Genomic DNA, 22,031 nt, shown 5'->3' on the forward strand with positions numbered 1-22,031 from the left:
AGCGAGCGCGTAGTACCCGCTTGCCTGCAACCGAACACCGTTTCTACGGTTCCCGCGCGTCACTGGCGAAAGAGAATGGAGTGTTTTCAGCCCCGCTGAATCTGGGCGATTTCCACTCTTCTCACATTTGCAGGCGTTCTGAAAATGCAAATCACTCTGTCTGTTCCCCGAGAGGCAACTGCAGACGTGTTTTTTGCTGCCCACGAGTACGTGGTACAGGCCTGCAAGCAAACGCCAGTGTGGATAATACTCGCGCTGACTTTGTCTATGTATCTTCACTGTGGTCCAGTGGTAGATTGTTAGACTTGCGCGCGGGCGATCGGAGGTTCGAACCCCAGGCCGGCCGGCAGAAAATATTTATGCCGCCGAATGCAAATCACTCTGTTTGTTCCCCGAGAGGCAACTGCAGACGTGTTTTTTGCTGGCCACGAGCACGTGGTACATGCCGTCTATGTATCTTCACTGTGGTCCAGTGGTAGATTCTTAGACTTGCACGCGGGCGATTGGAGGTTCGAACCCCAGGCCGGCCGGCAGAAAATATATGCCGCCGAATGCAAATCACTCTGTTTGTTCCCCGAGAGGCAACTGCAGATGTGTTTTTTTTGCTGCCCACAAGCACGTGGTACATGCCTGACAAGCAAACGCCAGTGCGGATAATACTCGCGCTGACTTTGTCAATGTATCTTCACTGTGGTCCAGTGGTAGATTCTTAGACTTGCGCGCGGGCGATCGGAGGTTTGAACCCCAGGCCGGCCGGCAGAAAATATTTATGCCGCCGAATGCAAATCACTCTGTTTGTTCCCCGAGAGGCAACTGCAGACGTGTTTTTTGCTGCCCACGAGCACGGCCGATGATGCTATATGTGTAGAGAAGATGCCCACTGCTAGTGCCCATCCCTACACACTAGCACAGCCCTTCACACAGGGCCCGCGCTCATATATTCGACTCGGGTCGATCACGCACGCAACATAGTGAACGTGCCCACTGCCTAGTGCCCACAAACACTATGTTCTGCATGCCTTGTGGTTTCTGTAAAGACGAAACCTGTGTGCATTCACTCTGCTCAGACAGACAGTGCACTCATTGCAGTAACTGTGCCCGCTCTCCCGTTTTCTGGTGTCCCGGCCACGGCCGATGGTGCTATAAATGTAGTGTCGATGCCCACTCCTCAGTGCCCATCCCTACACATAAGCACAGCCCTACACTTAGGGCTCGCGCACATAAAATCGACTCAGATCGATTGCGCTTCAAATGTAGTGAAAGTGCCCACTTCCCAGTGCCCACATACACTATGTCTCACAGACCACAGGCTCTCTGTAAAAACGAGACCTGTGTGCGCTCGCTCTGCTCAGGCAGACAGCGCGTCCAAAGCAGTGAATGTGCCCGCGTCCCGCCCACATTCACCCGCAGACATGAGTCCCGCGAAACTCGCTCAGCCCTCCCTCACTCAGTTAAGCACTGTAGTAAGGTCGAGGACGAGCGCTCTGCCCGCTGTAATAAGCGCGCCCCCCGCCTCGAATGCCACAGGCATAACGCCTATGTTATCGCACCCCGAAGCACCTCTGTCACACGAACAGAGCGTGCTTCGCATCCAGCCCTTAGCCAGCCATGCAGTAGCATGGGCAGCGCTCCCAGGGGTTTCGGACTGGGTGCTAGGCATTATAAAGAGAGGCTTCTCGCTACAGTTTTGTCGACGCCCCCCCCGCTTCACAGCGCGCGTCGAAACTTCGGTGAATTTAGAAGTAGCACACCTACTTCGCGCCGAAATATCAAAACTGATAAGCAAAGGGGCGATAGCGCATGTACCCCTAGCTCAAAGCAAAGGGGGGCTATACAGCAGATACTTTCTAGTCCCCAAAAAGGACGGTGGTATCAGACCCATACTGGATCTAAGACGGCTGAACAAAGCATTAGTGAAACGCAGTTTCAAAATGCTCACGACCAGGAAAATCCTCGCGCATGTTCGCCGAGGAGACTGGTTCATGTCGATAGATCTGAAGGACGCGTATTTTCAAATACAAATAGCGTCACATCACAGGCAATACTTGAGATTCGCCTTCGAGGGTCAGACATACCAGTATACAGTCCTGCCGTTCGGCTTGTCCCTGGCACCTCGTACATTTACGAAGTGCATGGACGCAGCGCTCGCTCCTCTCAGACTCAGAGGCATGCGAGTGCTGAACTATTTGGACGACTGGCTGATCCTAGCTCAATCACGATCACAGCTCGTGGAGCACAGAACCATTTTACTCGATCACCTCGAGAATCTTGGTATCACAGTCAATTGGACGAAGAGTTCACTGAACCCCAGTCAAACGATTTCGTTTCTGGGTACCATTCTGGACTCACAGTCTATGACAGCGCGGCTGTCGCCACAGCGCGTGCTGCACATTCAGCGCGCAGCGAGATCTTTCCGCTGCGGCGCGACTACCCCGCTCAGGACGTTTCAGAGGATGCTAGGTCTCATGGCCTCAGCATCACCGGTTCTTCAGCTGGGCTTGCTCCGCATGCGCCCTCTGCAGTTCTGGTTGAAAGCGCGAGTGTCCGGCCGGTTACGTCTCAAGGTCAATCAGAGCTGTGTGGCAGCCCTAATACCTTGGTTGGCGGGCGACTGGTACCGATCAGGTGTAAGCCTGGGGACTTCCTCGGGAGTGAGGATGGTGTCGACAGACGCATCCACCTCGGGATGGGGAGCGCTGCTCGAGGGCAGACCGTTCTTCGGCCTGTGGTCGAAACGAGAAAAGCTCCAACACATCAACTGCCTGGAGATGCTGGCAGTGCACAATGCGCTGACGCGTTTTTGTCCCCAAATCAAGGACCAACACGTCGTAGTCCGTTCGGACAACACGGCCGTGGTGTCCTATATAAATCGCCAGGGCGGTCTGAGATCCACAGCCCTATACAGGCTGGCGAAACGCCTCCTAATATGGGCTCAGCACAATTTGCGCTCGCTGAGAGCAGTGCATGTGCCTGGGCTCCAGAATGTGGGCCCAGACAGGCTGTCCAGGAACAACATTCCCCTGGGCGAATGGTCTCTACACCCGCAAACAGTCCTGCTGTTGTGGGAAAGATTCGGCAGAGCGGAAGTGGACCTATTCGCGTCCCGCGAAAACGCTCATTGCCCCGTGTTCTTTTCCAGAAACGACAGCGCGCTGTCCCACGTGTGGCCGCGCTGCCCGCTTTATGCCTTTCCCCCCGTCTCCCTCCTGCCACAGGTGTTAGAGCGGGTCAAGGAAACGAAATGCTCAGTGCTGCTTGTAGCACCGCTCTGGAAGAACCAAGCATGGTTCCCAGTCCTGATGCAGCTAGCAGACATCGCTCCATGGCCAGTGCCATTGAGGAGAGATCTCCTCTCGCAGGCCAGGGGCTCAATTTGGCACCCACACCCGGAGCTGTGGTCCCTTCACGTGTGGGCGCTCAACGGTTATCCGTTGACCTCGCAGAGGGAGTGATAAATACCATCACTCAGGCCAGGGCGCCGTCAACTCGGCGGCTTTATGCCTCGAAGTGGTCGGTTTTCTCCGGCTGGTGTACAGCTCGGAGCCTATCACCTCTCGATTGTGAGGTGACGGAGGTTCTCTCCTTCCTACAGGAGCTGTTGGATAAGGGCAGATCCCCTTCCACGCTCAAAGTTTATGTGGCGGCTATTACAGCGTTTTCTGGAACAACGCTGGGGCAGTCTCTAGGAAGGAACGATTTAGTCATCCGCTTCCTCAGGGGAGCTAGGAGGCTAAATCCTCCCAGGCCTCCTTCAGTCCCTATGTGGGACCTTTCTACGGTTTTGGCGGCCATGAAAGGTGCCCCTTTCGAGCCTATCCAATCTATTAGCCTCAAACATTTGTCTTTCAAAACAGTGTTCTTGATGGCTCTCGCTTCGGTGAAGCGCATAGGCGACCTGCACGCGCTCTCTGTGAGCCCAGCGTGCTTGGAGTTTGGACCTAACGACTCTAAAGTCATACTCAAACCTAAGCATGGCTATGTGCCAAAGTCCCTCAACACACCATTTCGGGCTCAGGTTATCTCCCTGTCTGCCCTGCCGGGATCAAGTGAGGAAGGGGACTCAAGTTTTCTTTGCCCCATTCGGGCTCTAAGAGCTTACGTGTCCCGCTCTGCTGTCTTCAGACAGACTGAGCAGCTCTTTGTCTCGTTCAGTGGACGTTCCAAGGGAATGGCTGTGTCGAAACAGAGCTTATCCAGATGGATAGTTGACGCCATAGCGCTGGCTTATACTGCCAAGGGCCTCCAGTGCCCGTTGGGAGTTAGAGCGCACTCCACGAGGGGCGTTGCCTCCTCGTGGGCTTGGTCCAGCGGGATTTCCTTACAGGATATATGTACGGCGGCGGGCTGGGCCTCGCCGTCTACATTTATCAGGTTTTACAACCTAGAGGTTCCCGCCTTACAGGCTAAGCTACTATCGGTATAGCCGATTCAGCTGTCTAACTAGAACACTGAAATCGCATGCGCAACGCGCTGCCGACTGTCTTATGGGCAGAACTGTGTAAGACCCACATTTCCCACATTTAGTTCAGGTTTCCCCCACCCTGTCTATGTGATGTCATATTCGCGTCTGCTGACGCAACCATATAAGGACAGAGGAATCCCCTCTTGTCTCTAGACTCTCTCTGTGAGGTCATGTTTTACGTCTGCGGACGTTACAATATAGGGAATTAAGGTTCCCCTCCCTTAATCCCAGGCTCTTTGAGTCTATCTGGTGATTATGCACTGTACACCTGGTTAGCTTCCAGTGATCGGTGTCTTTATCCCAGCACGCACGGCGTTTTACAAGGGGTTCCCGTAGCGTTTTTACAAAAACGCAGTACGAGAGGACTCTCGTAAGAGAACGTACTCGGTTACTAACGTAACCTCGGTTCTCTCTAGAAGAGGGAACGAGTACTGCGTTCTCTGCCGTGCGTACGGTTCACTCTGGTTCGCTTCGGCGATGAAAATCAAGTGAATCAGCCTTCTCGAGCTCCTTATATAGAGGTTAGCCACACCCGTCTCGGCGGGAAATGGCTAGGAGGGCGCGAAGCGTCCTCATTGGCCTGACGTCACCTCAGGCCTCGCTCGATAGGCTTATGCAGTTGCTGCAGAGCAGCCAATGAGCGAGCAAGCCGTCTCGCCATAGCTAAGCACTGCCGCAACGCGTTTTACATTTATGAAAATTAAGGATAATTTTTTGCTTCAGTATTTCGTGAAAAGAGACTTTTCCCGCAGCGTTTTTACAAAAACGCAGTACTCGTTCCCTCTTCTAGAGAGAACCGAGGTTACGTTAGTAACCGAGTACGTTTTCCATACCCTGACTTGGCTGTGAGGAACAGTGCAGTTTCTGCTGTCTCTGTCTCTCAGCCAGACACGGAAAAAACTTTTCTAGAGGAGGAAAAAAAGTCCGTGCAGCAGGGAGAGACTCCGCAACCCCTCCCTCCCAAATATGAGAGCATTCAAGCTCACGCTGAAGCACCTGCTAGAAATAGATTATATCCAGATTTAAAACAAGCACTTGCTTTTCCTTTTGTTGAAACTTCAGATGGATTTAAAGTTCATCTGCTAAATATCTCTGAAGTAATGGCTATCTGTAAAGAACTGCCAGATCCGTCAAAAACCCCGCATCATTATGTTTCTGTTTTGAAGCGTTTGACCGCCTACAGCCAGCTGACTGGTCGTGATTATCGCTTTATACTGACTAAAACTCTTCCTGCTGACATTACGGAGGAAGAATTGATTGAAGCAGTTGATCTTTTGAATCCTGTTAATGACGTACCACCGGCACGCCGTCTTGTGAAAACAGAGCCTGAACCGATTGATCTCTCTAAATCCTTTCGTGGTTTGAGATTTAGAGAAGATGATGAGGAAAATGAATCTGAAAAAGGTTGGCTATGGGCCAACCCTGACAAACTTAAACTTTTTTTCAAACAATTGACTGCATTTTTGCTGAAGTTGTCATCTGCTAAACAAGATATCTCGCATGCCGCAAATACGAAGCAAAGATCTGGCGAGACGCCAATGGCATTTTTTAATAGATTTAAGAGTGCGTGGATCGAGGAATCAGCACTTCCGATCGATGATGACAATTGTCTGTTGTTTGTGAACACGTTTCTGAACAACATGCATAACGAGACTGCACAATTAATTCGACTTACGACAAATAATCTTTTCACGATGTCAGTTGATGACCTTGGCAAGCGTTTACGTGAACTTTCATGTGCCGGTGCTTTCGACTCTAAAGGAAAAGTTCCATTAATGTTGCAAGTTAATTCTGAGCAGGTTAAGGCTCCGACCCGTCCGTTCAATAACTCTAAAAAGCCTCTCACTTGCTTCTGCTGTGGCCGTCCTGGGCATATTGCCAAGTTTTGCAGAAGGAGAGCTGAACAGCAGCAGACTAATGGAAACCAGATGTTTAGGCACTCTGATGGCTGCGGGCCCAGAGCCCCCTCCTTGCGCTCTTCCGAACAAGGGAGACCGTATCCAACTGAATGGAGGAAACAATGAAGCTGCCCACAGAGTCAAGGGTCTGAGTTTTCACTGATGTCGATAAGTTATCCAAATAAATCAAATGTCTTGCCGTTCATTGAATTAAATGTTGATTATAAACCAAATGTCTTTCTAATTGACAGCGGAGCTTCCCTCTCTTCCTTATCGTCAATCGTGTACTCTGGCCTCATCACGGGAAAGAAAATTAACTCTGTCGGGATTGACAACGTTCCCGTGAAATGTGAAATGACGCCACCCTTACCGGTTACTTCTAAGGATGTACCATCATTGTTTAAAATGCATGACTTTGCAATCATACCGAATTCACCATTCTGCCTGTTGGGTAGAGATTTAATGCATAAACTTGGTATGAAATTGGATTTTGACGCTGACTCTCTGACACTTATGTTTCCTGCAGCTTTTTCCATCACAACCGACACAGGAAGTGCTCTTGTCGATGATTTGCCTGCAACTGTGCTGCCACAGGAAATTTTGGGCGTCAACCCTCAATTGTGGGCGGCACACAAGGATGACGTAGGGCTAATTGATGTCCGGCCCTACAGGGCAAATTTGATAACCAATAGGCCTGTGTTTCAAAAGCAATACCCGCTTTCAAAGGAAAAAGAGGAGGGAATTGCCCCCCTCATAGAACAGCTATTGGCTCAAGGCATCCTGGTTCGCACTCATTCACCTTATAACACACCAATTAATCCTATCAAAAAAGCAAATGGTTCTTGGCGTTTAACACAAGACCTGAGAAAAATTAATGATTTGATAAAACCTCTTGCACCAATTGTGCCAGATGTACAGACTATATTTAATTCTATTCCTTCAGAACATGCATTTTTTTCTGTTATTGATTTAAGCTCTGCCTTTTTCAGCATTCCTGTGGATCCTGAAACTCAGCCACTGTTTGCGTTTTGTTATCGAAATTGTCAATTCCAATGGACAAGGTTACCCCAGGGCCTTCGAGATTCTCCAGCCGTTTTCTCCGCCGTAGTGCACGCTACACTGAAGGATGCCAAACTCCCCCCAGAGACTTGTCTGCTCCAGTATGCGGATGACATCCTAGTTACTGGCGCCTCTGCAGAGATGTGTGCTGCTGCCTCCACAATTGTCTGCAATATTCTAGCTGAGGCTGGATTCATGGCATCCAAAGATAAACTCCAGTGGGTGCAGAGAAAAGTCACCTACTTGGGCCATGAACTGTCACAAGGCCAAGTCCGTCTGTCGGATGACAGGGTCACAGCCATCGCTGCATTCAAGCCTCCATCAACACGGAAGCAAATGCAAAGCTTTCTGGGATTGGTCAATTACTGCAGGCTATGGGTCCCTAACTGCTCCATGTATGACAAAATTCTGCGAGAAGCTACGCTGGGTGATAAAGAGGACATTACATGGAGTGCTGAAATGGATCAAGCATTCAAACATTTGAAATCCTCTCTCCTAAGGCCTCCCGCCCTCGGCCTCCCTTGTTACTCTCGCGAATTTCATCTGTATATTCACGAAAGTGGAGGAACTGCTGCGGGAATCCTGGCCCAAGATCATGGCGGTACTTTTCGTCCAATCGCTTATTTGTCTAAAACCCTTGATTCAGTGGCTAGGGGTCTCCCTGCCTGTTTGCGTGCAGTGGCTGCTACAGCGATCATGGTACAGGATGCTGAAAGGGTTGTTTTATCTCATCCATTAACGGTACACACTTCTCATCAGGTCGGAGCTATTATGCATAATATTTCTACACAGCATATGACTGCTCAACGCCGTTCAGGCTATGAGGCTATATTGTTAGCTACTGCTAATTTAACTTTGAAAGTAACCTCTGTTGTTCACGGTCCCACTGTACATTTGCACAGGTTACTGACACAGGGTGAATTTCAGAGTGACGACCACGACTGCCTGACCAGGATCCAGACGTCGACTGCCTGTAGGCCAGATGTGTCTGCATCTGTCCTAGAGGAGGGACGGAATTGGTATATCGATGGATCCTGCTTTAAGCCACACTGTAAAAAATAAAAAGTTGAGTAAACTTAAAGTGAAGCAACCAGCTGCAAAGCATTTTTGAGTTTACTCAACTTCAGTGGTCGAAGTTCATCCAACTACCAGTCCAACTCAAAGAAACGAGTAAGCACAACTACGGAGGTCCTGAAGTTCAGTAAACTCAAAAAAGCTTTGCAGCTGGTTGCTTCACTTTTTTAAGTTGATTCAATTTTTAACTTTTTTAAGTTGATTCAACTTTTTTACTTTTTAAGTTGATTCAACTTTTTCAAATATCTCACCCAGATACTTGTACAGCCTTCACATTAAGAATTCAAATGCAGGGAGTAAACCATACTGTAAATACAACACAATACAAAAGACATTGCTATCATTACAGAACTTATTTATTGACAAATATTCTGCAAAACAACACATTTTCTATTTGCATTAGGTACACATATTTTAAGGTGATGAAGTTCTATTCCACTCTTCAAGATTTATATATAAATTAAAAAAAAACACTATGCACAAAATTAGAGTACAAACTGGAATAAATAAATGCTCAACCTTACAATTATCCATATGGATTGCAGCTACTTGGACAATCTTTTGAAGGACTATGCAAAAAAAAAAAAAATCAGCCTTGCAGAGCACTTTGGGTCAAGATAAATAAACGTTTTTTTTCTAAACAAACTAAACAATTTTTTTCTTAACCAGTTACTACTGGTGTATTTTAATGCTTTAGAATAGTTAACATTGGGGCCATAAATCAAGCCAAAGAGGAGAGTAACAACTGTGGCAAAGGTCTTGCACATTATCTGGCCCAAACTGCTCTTATAGTACTACAGAGAGGCACCTTATATTTGGGTTTGAGTGGACAGTGGCAACATCATCTTCAACGATAGTTAAGGTCCTCATCTTCTCCCCTTGTGAATGTCTTCTGGCTCTGTGTCCTGCAGTAGAAAATAAATCAGCATAAATTTAGGGTCATTTTTTTATTGTATTGAATTATGTTAGACCACAGAGTGTTCCTAAAGGTCTGCTCATGTAACTTCACTTGAAAAGTAAAGGTGGTCATGTTTTTAAGCATGTTCAAATTCAGCCATAGAGCTAAAACTGATAAACGGAAAACATTTTCCCAACTCCAAACAATGCCATATCAGCATTGATGTGATTGCCTGTGGCATTCGTCCACAGTAGAATCCACGGCCATTCTGATTTAATGCTTTTTTTAGTTTTAGTTTAGTTATTTTAGGTCACCCAAAATCGTACATGTATTAAGGCACACATTCTGTTCATCACCCAAAACTGGTCATATTGCATCAGTGAAGATTGGTTTAAATCACTAGAGTCACATGGATTACTTTCATGCTGCCTTTTCTTGTTTATATCTCCTATATTCATATTCTTTCATATTATATTAATTTTATTTACTCTGCTATTGCTACATTACTGTTTAACCTTATGATTGTGCACTGTATTGTTTTAACAGGTTAGATATCAGAGGGAATGTCTCCGGACAGTGTTGTGAAGCAGTAATTTTCCACTGTCTTTGCTTTGGTAAAATAACAGCTTGTTGAATTTGTGCTATCAGATGAAGTCAAACTGATCACTGAGAAAGTTTCAACTACAATTATTTAATAAAGTAATTTTTACCATGACTTTGTCTGTTGATGATAAGTTTTGTATATCACACAAAACCTATCTCTTAACAGCATCTGGTAAATAGGTGAAATATATCAGGTGTGAGTGTATATGCTGATGATCTTCTTACCAGGCAAGTCTTCAGGATGTTTCCAGACTTTTCCCTCATAAACAAAGGCAGACCTTTAAGAGTTGTAGACTTTCTTTGAGGAAGCACATTGGAGTTTCTGTGTCTGAAAGACAGAAAAACAAATACGGAACAAGTTATATACAAAGTGAAGCATGGGAATTACCTTGAAAAAGAGATGGCACCATTCAGCCTTTAACCAGAGAGATATGATCACATGCAAAATAATTACTTGATGATCAAGTGAGGATCTTCATCTCCACCACTTGCTCTGTACAACTAGATGTGTATTCATTTAACTAAGAGAAAAAGGTGCTCTTCGGATCAGTTTGTGTGATACTGTAATACTCAGCAGAGACCCTGAAAAAAAAAAAAAAAAAAACATTGTTGAAACAGTAAGAAACAGTAAGTAAATTCAGTTCAACTCACCTGATCTTTTAAAAAATAAAGGCCACTGTTTTAGCACATCCAAGGATCTTGTCACTGTACTGATGTTCTTTAGTCTAAAAAGGACAAATGCAACAGAACAAAGATACATAATTTTATTAAACAAAACAACAACAAAAAAATCAGTTACAGTAGGTTAATTTAACATGTAGCAAAATAATACAGAAAATGAATAATCAAATGTGAAAAAGAATCAATGCATAGTTTTCACTGTATTTACAGCGATTTTGTCTTTTGTTAATTGATTAACATTAAGGATTTAGCCTAATATTTAAGGATACACAATATTTTTATCCTATTCACTTTAAAACATACCGCACACATACTACCCATTCTATTATTTGATATGCAAAGCTAACATACATATTTTTAACATAACACATTAGGTTTGCATAGGCTTCTATTATTAAATGTTTCCTCTAAATTGTATTGTATTTAATTATATTGCACTACTGTAGAATGACTGAGCCTCAACCTAAGCATGTACAAATTGTAACTGAAATTTGTATACGTGACAAATAAACTTGAAATTAAATTGAACGGACTGCGGTCACTTTAAGAGCTCATGGATCTAATACTGAAACATCTAGGTTTCACCAAATTGGTTATGTTCACTTAAGACATTGCCGACTGTGTTTACTTGAATACTTTTTTTGTTTTGTTTTTTATTATTGACATAATTGTATGTGTATGTCATTATTAAATCGCAATACGCCACGAAAGATAGCTGAATTTGCACTCAGATTCTGTCCGAGTCCGAGAGAAGCGGCTTTCTGTCTCTCAATCAGCGCAAGCACCGCATTTAAGTCTTTATTCACGACTTACTGAGCTTAACATTTTTAACATCTTTTAAACACCATGCACGTCCTTGTCCTTCTTTTTCAAGCATGTTTCCTCACTCTAACGTTAGTCTGGGTAACATTAGCTTGTTAAGTAGCAATGTGCTACGTGGATAATCTCTAACAATAAAAACTTATCGTCACCACGAAATATATCTTTTAACATAATACTATATTTTATCAACATATGTGTGCAATTTATAGCCTATTTTCATTCATAAAGCTTAAAGAAAACTTACCGCAATCAGATGAAATCCAGTCCCTTCGATAGCGTGGTTGGAGGAGGAAACCCCAAGTAACGTACATCGAGACAGACTGCGCATGCGCGATGACGGGAAGTTAAACGTTCGAACTATGAAATCAAAATATTAAGTTTTCTCAACTTAATTGTTTGTGTTCATTGGACAAAATAGTAGTGCACTTGCAGTTAAATAGTTTTTATAAGTAAACTCAACATTGCAGTAAAAAATTTGCCCACTCAACTTAAAATTTTAAACTGAGTTAACAATTTGCAAGTTGGATTTTTTACAGTGCAAACGACAGTACATATTTGTGTGGTTATGCTATTGTTGAATTGCCCGACAATGTAGTTGAAGCATATTCGCTGCCATATAAATCAGCACAAGTTGCAGAACTAATTGCTTTAACAAGAGCTTGCCAATTGGCAAAAGGTCAGTGCATTAACATATACACTGACTCCAAATATGCGTATGGTGTAGTTCATGATTTCGCTAAATTGTGGGAGGAAAGAAATTTCAAAACCTCCGATGGAAAACCAATTTCGCACCATAATATTGTGGCCGAGCTGATTAGTGCAGCACAGCAGCCATTAAAGCTTGCTGTTATTAAGGTAGCTGGTCATAAGACAGGTGAATCTGATGAAGCCAAAGGAAACAGATTTGCAGATGAAGTAGCGAAATGGGCAGCAAAAGAGGCGATACGTAGCCCACATGTAAATGACCAAAGCACTGAAGTGCCAATGATGAATTCATCATTGACTAATGATTTGGACATAAAGATACTACAAGCGAATCCTACTCAAGATGATTTGAATCATTGGGCAGCCAATGAAGTAAAACCAGACCAAGCTGGTATTTTGAGAGATAAACAAGGTAGAATCGCACTACCTGCATCCACCATTGTAATGTTGTGCAGGCATTATCATGGTGTATCGCATGTATCAAAAGAGAAAGTGATACAAAATTTGAATCAATCATATTGCATAGCAAACGTTCGAAGGAATACTTTGTTGATATTGGATGCTTGCTTGGTGTGTGCGCGAACAAATCGGCACAAGGCAATCGCCCATGAGGCTTTACCGCATCCTGAACTTCCCTTTCAATATTTACAAATCGACTTCACACACATGCCTCCATGTGGAAATAATAAATATTTGCTAGTGATTATTGATCGATTTTCTAAGTGGCCAGAAGCTTTTCCGTGTGGCAAAGAAAATGCAAAGACGGTAGTAAAGGTTCTTGCAAAAGAAATTATACCGCGCTTCGGCATTCCAACCGTTATAGCAAGTGACAATGGAACTCCGTTTGCTTCTAAAGTGACACAATTATTAGCCAAAGAGCTTAATATTAATTGGCATTTTCACATTCCTTATCATCCGCAGAGCTCAGCGAACGTGGAACGTTTGAACAAAACGATAAAAGAACGTCTTAATAAAGCGTGTCTAGATACGGGCAGAAATTGGGTTGATTTGTTGCCCGCCATATTGACAGAAATGAGAATGTCTCCATCAGCCACCACAAAAATGTCTCCATTCGAAATTCTCATGGGTAGACCTTTCCCGACCCCTTGGGTCAGAGGTCGCGCTGGCAATCTTTCCACAGGTGACACGGAGGTGATCATCGCGGATTATGTGGATTCCCTTGTTAGAACTTTGAATGGCATAAATGGTGATGTTTCTCTGTCTCTCCCTCTTCCCTCAGAAAAGCCAACTCATCCTTTCGTTCCAGGACAACAGGTGCTGATAAAGTGTCTGAAGGCCACGAAACTTGGGGAACCAAACTATTTGGGGCCTGCCACGGTGATCGCTGTGACGAGGACCGGTGTTCTGACTGACCTCCAGCCGCAGTGGATCCACGCCAGCAGAGTGAAGGCAGCTCCATCCCAGGGGAACGCATAAGCCTATGCGGAAGTGGACCTCCAGCACTGATCGAAGGAAGAGCGAGGAAGAGAAGTAGATGAAGAACGAGATTGCTGATTGAGATTAGCAATAATTCTCATTGAATCCACTAAGCCATGTCTGCTAAGTTGCTATTACACCTGTTCGTGCTGATAACCATGCTCATTTATACACAAGCCCTATATCTACTTTGAGTGCTTATGGAGTAGCAACTCCTGAGATTCAAGAGTTGTGTGATGAGTATTGTGGACTTTACTCGGGAAAAAATTGTAATAGGTATGTTTCATCTGTAAGAGGAACAAGAGCTTTAAGAGATTGGTTCTGGTTATGCGGGCACATGGTTTACACCTCGTTACCTTTTAATTGGAGTGGACGATGTGCCCTGGTAACTTTAGAGGAATATTCCATGATTATTAGACCACACAAAAATGATGTGATGAACCAAAGAAGCACACGCTCCCTCTCTGACCGCAGTTCAGTTAGTAGTTTGGGAAGAGACAATCCAGTACCAAAAGAACATCGACTATGGACTGGTATGGAAAAATTCTTCGAAAGTATCTTTCCATCAATAGGAATTGGCAATCTTCAACTTGAAGTAGAAGTTACAAGATATGAATTGATCTCCTTTATTAAAACTACAAGAGACACTTTAGCTGGTGTCCAAGAAGAACTTCGCGCTATTCGTTTACTTTCGCTGCAGAATCGCCTCGTTTTAGACCAATTAACCGCGGCCAGAGGAGGGGTGTGTGTCATCGTTGGTATCTCCTGTTGTACTTTTATCCCGGCAAATGACGAAGATGGACACGTTATCGCTGAAGGAATAAATAATATGACAAAAATTGCTGATGAATTGCAGAGAAGAGAAGTGAGTGACAGAAGCGGCTTCGGTGATTGGATAACGAGCTGGAGGCAAATGCTTGTCTCGGCATTAATTCCAATAGGAACTATACTGTTAATCCTTGCATTTATTGTTTGCTGTATTATTCCATTTATTAGGATGTTGATTTATCGTGCTATGAATACTTTTGTATCTTCTCAATATGCTTTGATGAACAGGACTGTAAATCCGTAATGTTTAAATGTTCCAATGTATTATCTTACACATAATGGACATGCTGAGAATGATGTGATATGATAATTCTGTTATATGATAATTATCTTATCAAAGGGGCCATTGTTAGAAATGTATTTTCTTTATCTCAGCTTTGTCCATGCAATAGCTTTATCCATAAAATAGTTTTGTCCAGAGCATAAGTTGTGTCCACAGAAAAGGCCCTGTGCTTTACAGTGAAAAGGCCTTGTTTGCAAATTCTTTTGTATGTATGTAATCTCACATCTGTTTCACATTAAGAAGGACCCTCAGAGTTAGAGGGAGAGAGGGTCTCGTTTTCTTCCATGTATGATACAGAAAAGCCTTCGGACCACAAGGCTCAGAAGGAAAACTTTACCGGATATTTACCATTTATAGGATTGTTATATAAGTATATCTGATATGATATGATGTCATTTATAATCTTATTGGTTGAGATTGTGATACTCCCTATACATTTTCAGTATATATTCTTTGTTCAGAATATTGGGAGCTGAGCTATTTTTCTGAGCTTCCCAGCGCTGGTTTCTTCTTCTGTTTTATTCATTCACTACCCAAATAAAGGACGGAAAGAAAAGGCACTTCGTGTTGGAACAACTTTATTTCTAACAATTTATTTGAATGGAAGAAGTCAGATGTTGCAACTGACCCCGACCCAGGGACGGTTGCAACACGTTAAAAATACCTTAAATTTCTCAAATTAATTTTAGCTTTTTGTCTCAATGAGCATAAAATTCTGAAAATATTAACTGTTTTAGGCCTACTATAATATTATAATATTATTTATTTCAATAATATTATTGTAGCCTATAATTTATTTATTTAGTCATATTTATCAAATAACAGTTATTGAGTTTTGTTTGTTTATGTGTAGAACATAGGCCTACATAGATCCAGTGTGCAGGCGTTACAGATGCTATTCAATCTCTCCATATTTCAGTGTCAGACAGGAAGAATTGAACAATTTGCAAAGCAACAAACCTTTATTAAACATGCAATTTATAACTTGTTGCAACTGTCCCAAACCCTATCAGCCATGACAGAACATCATGTGCCTGCTAGACACGCTGACTTTGACACATGCTAACCATGTCACTTAGAAGTCAACAAAACAATAATTCAAAGTAAGTTTTGATTAATTCATACAAAATTTCTGGACAGTATGACAAAAAATATATCTCATGAAAATATATCTCATGAAAAAACAAGTTTTGTTCAATAAATGCAGCAGCAAATGTTGAATATGTCTAATGTCTTCTTAGTGGGGAGAGGGTCTAACTGTGCATGTACAGTATGAGTGTCATCACTCTAGCTTGTTTCTGATTGGAGAAAAATGACATGTTGCAACCATCCCCATGTTGCAACTGTCCCCGGTCTCCCATATTTTTAGGAACACATCTACAAAAATTAAAAAAATCATTTAAAATCCACATCAGTTTATTTGTGCCCACGCGCCACGCCCTCTCAGGATCTATAACGTTACCTATAGGCTACTTTCACTTTTAAAAATGCATAGCTAGTGGAGATTGTAAAGTTGTCGACAATACGTCATCAAAAATCAAGTCCAGTGTGTGGGAGAAATTTGGAGTTATCTGAAGAAAATATTGTGAAAGGCTTTGCTGCATTTTCGTGTTGGATAGCAGCAAATGTGGACCTTCATCGCTGAGGAAGCACGCAGATAACTGTGGTAACAAACCAAGCAGTTCTGTCAAACAGTATTTTTCAAATTTAACACTGTTAAGTATGTGTGGTGTACAGGGCGTGTTTGAACCCAAAATTGTCAGATGTAGGCTAGCCGAAATTGGGTGGCAGATATAGTGTTGTAGCCGCGTCTGTTCGATTGGTAAAATGTTATAAGGCTACTCAGTTTTGTGGTAACGTTAGCCATGTTCTTCATGTACCGGCCTTTTGACAGCTTCGGCTGATGTCGTGTAATAACTTCTGTATGACCTGGCAATAAACATTTTTGTAAGTGTGTCTATAATGTGATAGTCTCAGGGGTGCAAACACATGTATGGTCAAAAAAGAGAGGTAATCGAAGCCCTCGTCCCACGGCAAATATCCAGATAGGGTAGAGTGGGGGAAAACGCCCCCCTTAAGGAAAATGTGACATTACAGTGAAACAAAACATAAATGTGACTAGAATTGCCATCCCGGTTTTGAGTGACTATGGCAGGAGTTATTCACCAAATATTAAAATTGCTCAGCCTTCATAATTAATTAGTATTTTCACTGAAAATATTTTTGTACAAAGGGGGCGTTTTGCCCCAGCGGTGGGGTAAAACGCCCCCCAAGGTGGGGTAAAATGCCCCCTTTCTTACCAACCAGTTTGCTTCATAGATCAACAGCAAAATTAACAGACAATAGTTTTTAATCTCTAAAGGTAAAAGGCAAGTAATGTATCAACATGTATATATATTAATATTTATTTCAGCAATGTTCAAAATAGGCAAAATTAACTACCTTCCCTCAGTGAGCTTACTGTGCTAGCAAGCTAGCTAGTTAATGCTCACTTGAGATAATTTTTTCATGTTTTGTTCAAATATTTTTATTTTACCACCTAGTTATACTGCATTAAGTGTAAAACAAAGGATTTGATAGAAATATTTTATTATAGTAATTATGATAGAGAAACTATGCCCCCAGGGGGGGGGGGGGCGTTTTACCCCTCAGCGTAGGGGGCGTTTTACCCCACAAGCTATGAGTTTTTTAAAAAATGTTTAATTTTTTAAATATAATTATATTCCTTATAAATAATATATGATCTCAAACTACAGACTTCACTATTCATCTATCATACATCACTGCGATATCCTGCAGAACAATATTCTCTTAAACACTTATTTACTAATATCTGAAAATTATAGCATTTACCATGTAATCCTTTTCTCTTCAAATGTGTCGCTGGTGTCAGCTTCTCCATAGAGATTTGTATATCCCCGTTATCAACGTAGTGCATAGCAACAGTAAAAATGTATCTTGACTACTTTTAGTGGTTATTTTGGGAAAAACAGGTGGGGGCGTTTTACCCCAGGGGGGCGTTTTCCCCCACTCTACCCTACTACATTGCCACCATCCCCAACCCACCCCTATAGGCACATAGAGTCAAATGAAATTTAGAAAAACTATCTTGCACTTCTTCTTCTTGCTTTACTGCTACTTCCTGAAAACAATTTCACCTGATGATTTGAATAGCTCTTTTTGTAAAGAATTAATAATTCTAGGATGATTGGGGTAATTGTGTAGGGTAGGCCTAGTGCATCTGCATAGAAACTAATAAACAAAATACAAATATAAATACAATAAAACACAAATACACGAGAAATAAAGCAGTGCTTTATGTTTTTCAGGTAAATTAACTGTATTAAGTATTAATACAGTTTATCTTTTGACAAAACGTGATTTTTCTCTTTCTCTTTTGTTGTTTGATTAACTTTGGTGACACAAACAGCTGCAGGTATATTGGGTGCTGTCCCTTTAAGACGAATGCACGTATACCGGTAATGACACGCATCCGTTTTATTTTGACTGCGTTTACGGGGAAACTCGTTGAGACGGACACTGGCTTATTTTTTCGTGCACATGTCTGTTCAAACACAAATAGAAAAGAAAGAAAAGGGAATTCGGTGTTCACGAACTTCACGTGCTGTCTGCGACTGCGTGGGTCTGTGCGCCGACAGACCATCTACATTTGGATGTTAAACATATAGCCTGATACAGCAAAGACAACGTCGGCAGTATTGACGGCAAAATAGGCTACAGAATATTTCGTTCTGTAGGCCTATTGACAGGGGCAATATTTGAAAATCGATAATTAGGCCTATTTTTTAAATTACAATTATATATGCATTTGTCAAAACCGAGACACTTTCAAGCATCAAAATGTAATTTATTAATATGTATTTGCGCCTTCTATTTTGTCTGAAAACTTCCAACACTTGTGCGTGTCGCGTGAAAAATAAGCGTCGGTTGCGGTTCTATTTCTAGCACGCGGTTTCGGCGCGGCTCGAGAAGTGTGTGTGTCACGCAGGCATTGTGCTCTAACACCAGCTCTAACCAGTTAACATGAGAGCCGACATAAAAACGGACACTCCACGCCACGCAGAGAGAAATGTGATGCAGTGGCAGATCCAGAGTGAGACAGAAACACTAGTGGTTCACGCTTGCGCACATACTGCTGGTTTGGCGCGCAGTGTTCTGATTCGCTTATTTCCTATTTACTTGTTGGTGGACGCAATCCAGAATTACTGTTGGTTAAATTATAATCAGACCCTCTCAAACCACCCCCCTCCCCCCTCCTTAAAAAAAAACTCTTCGGATCTGCACGATTCACACAAGTCACCCAAACTGACGTGAAAAAAGCGGGAGGCGCCGAAAAGCGCGCTGTTTGCACCCCTGTAGTCTAAACTGATTTTATGTCGGGTGTTGGTTCTATTTTAAGCGGGTCGGGTCGGGTGCGGATTTTAATTAGTGCTGTTGTCGGAAAACGGGTCGGATGCAGTTGTAAGCACTGCGGGTACGGGCGGGTGAGGACTTACAAAATCGGACCCGTGCAGGACTCTGCCCCACGGTCACGGCACAAAAATACTATTAAAACTTAATTTAGGAAAAATACTTCCTATTAAATATCTTTATATTAACTGGCTTTTTTATTAATGCAATACAGTGAATGACCGCCGTCTGTGTCTCCCAGTGTCTTACATTATTGTCAGTTTAGTGTTCAGTGATTAATTAATAAACAAAAGATAACATGTATGCCTTCATCTCCGAATACATTATCTGTGTCTTAAATTTCATAATGAACTCAGATAAACTCAGTGCCGACTCGTTTTCCATCAGTTCTTTTACATGAATTAGAATGTGTGCAAAGGATTGTGGGAGATTGAAGAACACAAAGGATATACTTGATGCATCCTTCAAAATGAGCTGAATTAAAGACACAAAATGAAAACATCCTTCAAACTGAGACGGCCTTCAGAGGCGCTTGATGGCGTGGCAGTCGAGATATGCAGACTTACCAGGACACAGCCATGGTTTGAGAAACACCTGCAAATTATTTTATGTACAATATCCCAGAAATCAATCTGTGTCCTGTGATTTAAACACCTCTGATCTATTAGTTTCTCTTTGTTCATAATGTTTTAGACTGTAATGATTGTACTCAGTGTTACTTACTGATCATTTCTGCCTCCAATTAAGCTCTTCAGGTCAAACCTCTGCAGTGTCTTCTCTGAGGACAACAACACAAACACTAAAGCTGACCACTGAGACGAGGAGAGTTTCACAGCACCTAATCCTCCAGACCTCATATGAGGTTGAGCTTCGTTCACTAGAGAAAGATCACCCAGTTCATTCAGACAGTGAAACAGATTGATGTATTTATCTGGAGAGGGATTCTCACTGATCTTTTCTTTAATATAGTCAACTGTTTTGACTTTTGTTTTGTCATTGTTGTGAGAGCTGTTTGCTGTCTGTGTCTTTAGTCCTTGTAAGAGACTCTGATTAGACTTCACTGACAGACCCAGAAGGAAACGAAGGAAAAGGTCCAGATGCCCATTTTTACTGTCTAAAGCCTCATCCACAGCTCTCTGATGGAGATCAGATAGGGAAACTTTGTCTCCATTAGTTGGTTTGGTAATCTGGTCAAACACATTGATGTTATTGTTGATAAAGGAGAGATGCACATATAGAGCTGCTAGATGTTCCTGAATGCTCAGATGAACAAAGCAGAAGACTTTCCCCTGATACAAGCCCAACTCCTCTCTGAAGATCTGAGTGCACAATCCTGAGTAAACTGATGCTTCTGTCACATCAATGCCACACTCTCTCAGGTCTTCCTCATAGAAGATCAGGTGGCCTTTCACAAGCTGCTGGAAAGCCAGTTTCCCCAGTTTGACAATCATGTCTTCATCTTTCACTTTCTTCTCATAGTCCTTCTCATGTTTGATGTTGGTCTGAATGAGCAGGAAGTGTGTGTACATTTGAGTGAGAGTCTTGGGAATCTCTCCTCTCTCTGCTTCACTCAACATCTTCTCTAGAACAGTGGCTGAGATCCAGCAGAACACTGGGATGTGGCACATAATAAAGAGGCTCCTTGATGACTTCAGGTGTGAGATGATCCTGCGGGCCAGACTCTGATCATTGATTCTCTTCCTGAAGTATTCCTCCTTCTGTGTGTCACTGAAGCCTCGTACCTCTGTCACTCGATGGACACACTCAGAGGGGACGAGATCCGCTGCTGCTGGTCTGGAGGTGATCCAGATGAGAGCAGAGGGAAGCAGATTCCCCACAATGAGGTTCGTCAGCAGCTCGTCCACTGAGGCTGATTCAGATTTATTACACAGTTTCACTTCGCTCTTAAAGTTCAGAGTCAGACGACACTCATCCAGACCATCAAAGATGAACAACACTTTATATTCATCACTGGATATTTCCATTTCTTTTGTTTCAGGGAAAAAGACATGAAGAAGATCTGAAAGACTGTGTGTTTTGTCCTTCATCAAGTTTAGCTCTCTGAAAGCAAGAGGAAATATGAGCTGGATGTCCTGATTCTCTTTCCCTTCAGCCCAGTCCAGGATGAACTTCTGCACAGAGACTGTTTTTCCAATGCCAGCGACTCCCTTTGTCAGCACAGTTCTGATGGGTTTGTCTTGTCCAGGTCTAAAGATGTCATTGCATTTGATCGGTGTGTCCTCTGTTTCTGCTCTCCTTGACTGTGTCTCAATCTGTCTCACCTCATGCTCATTATTGATCTCTCCACTTTCACTCTCTGTGATGTAGAGCTCTGTGTAGATCTCATTCAGGAGTGTTGGGTTTCCCTGCTTTGATATTCCCTCATACAAACACTCAAACTTCTGTCTCAGATTTGATCTCAATGTGTTGAGGACTTCAGCAGGTTTAGAGTCATTGCTGTAAGATTAAAATACCATATTATTACACAAGTTAGAGAAGTAAATAGCCACAATTTACAAAACTATTTATGGGACACAGAACATCATTAGGTTTCTGAAATGTGTTAATCATTAATCATGTGTTTGAGTGATTTGTGATGTGAATTGCAGCACCTAAAATTAAACAACGACAACAAAAAAGTCCTGCATTTTACCTGAAACCAGGATTCATGCTTTCATTAAAGTCTTGTGGCTGAATCACAGGCTTGTACACAGCTTTGTTTTTAACTGGTCTGGATAGAAGGTTTGACCTTAAATCAGAATGAAGAGGGTTAAAAATCAGACACACTGATATTGATGTAATTGTGTCATTAACTGAGTAACAGACCAACAGCTTTTACAGTGTGTGAAT

The 22,031-nt window shown here is 42.9% G+C and overlaps 1 protein-coding gene and 1 long non-coding RNA gene across 4 annotated transcripts in view; both read right to left on the reverse strand.

Annotated features, from left to right (window-relative positions):
- The window catches only part of LOC311293410 (uncharacterized protein), a 331,123-nt gene that overhangs the window by 51,394 nt on the left and 257,698 nt on the right, over nucleotides 1-22,031 (reverse strand). The window contains exons 15-16 of the mRNA XM_084413660.1: nucleotides 21,835-21,930; nucleotides 19,905-21,638 (exon numbers count right to left, since the gene is read on the reverse strand). Coding sequence (XP_084269786.1) covers nucleotides 19,905-21,638; nucleotides 21,835-21,930 — 1,830 coding nt within the window. The remainder of the gene's footprint in view (nucleotides 1-19,904; nucleotides 21,639-21,834; nucleotides 21,931-22,031) is intronic.
- Nucleotides 7,875-15,303, reverse strand: LOC311293411. Of its 3 annotated transcripts, XR_014627928.1 has the most exons (5): nucleotides 11,742-12,024; nucleotides 10,646-10,719; nucleotides 10,449-10,576; nucleotides 10,220-10,322; nucleotides 7,877-9,398 (listed from the first exon to the last, which is right to left on the reverse strand). It is a non-coding gene; the product is annotated as an uncharacterized lncRNA (long non-coding RNA). The 3 variants fall into 3 exon arrangements; XR_014627927.1 differs by lacking the exon at nucleotides 10,449-10,576 and having other exon boundaries at nucleotides 7,875-9,398; XR_014627929.1 differs by having other exon boundaries at nucleotides 7,878-9,398; nucleotides 10,646-15,303.

Source organism: Rutilus rutilus (assembly GCF_951802725.1).
Source record: "Rutilus rutilus genome assembly, chromosome: 7".
In the NCBI taxonomy this organism is placed as follows: Eukaryota; Metazoa; Chordata; class Actinopteri; order Cypriniformes; family Leuciscidae; genus Rutilus; species Rutilus rutilus.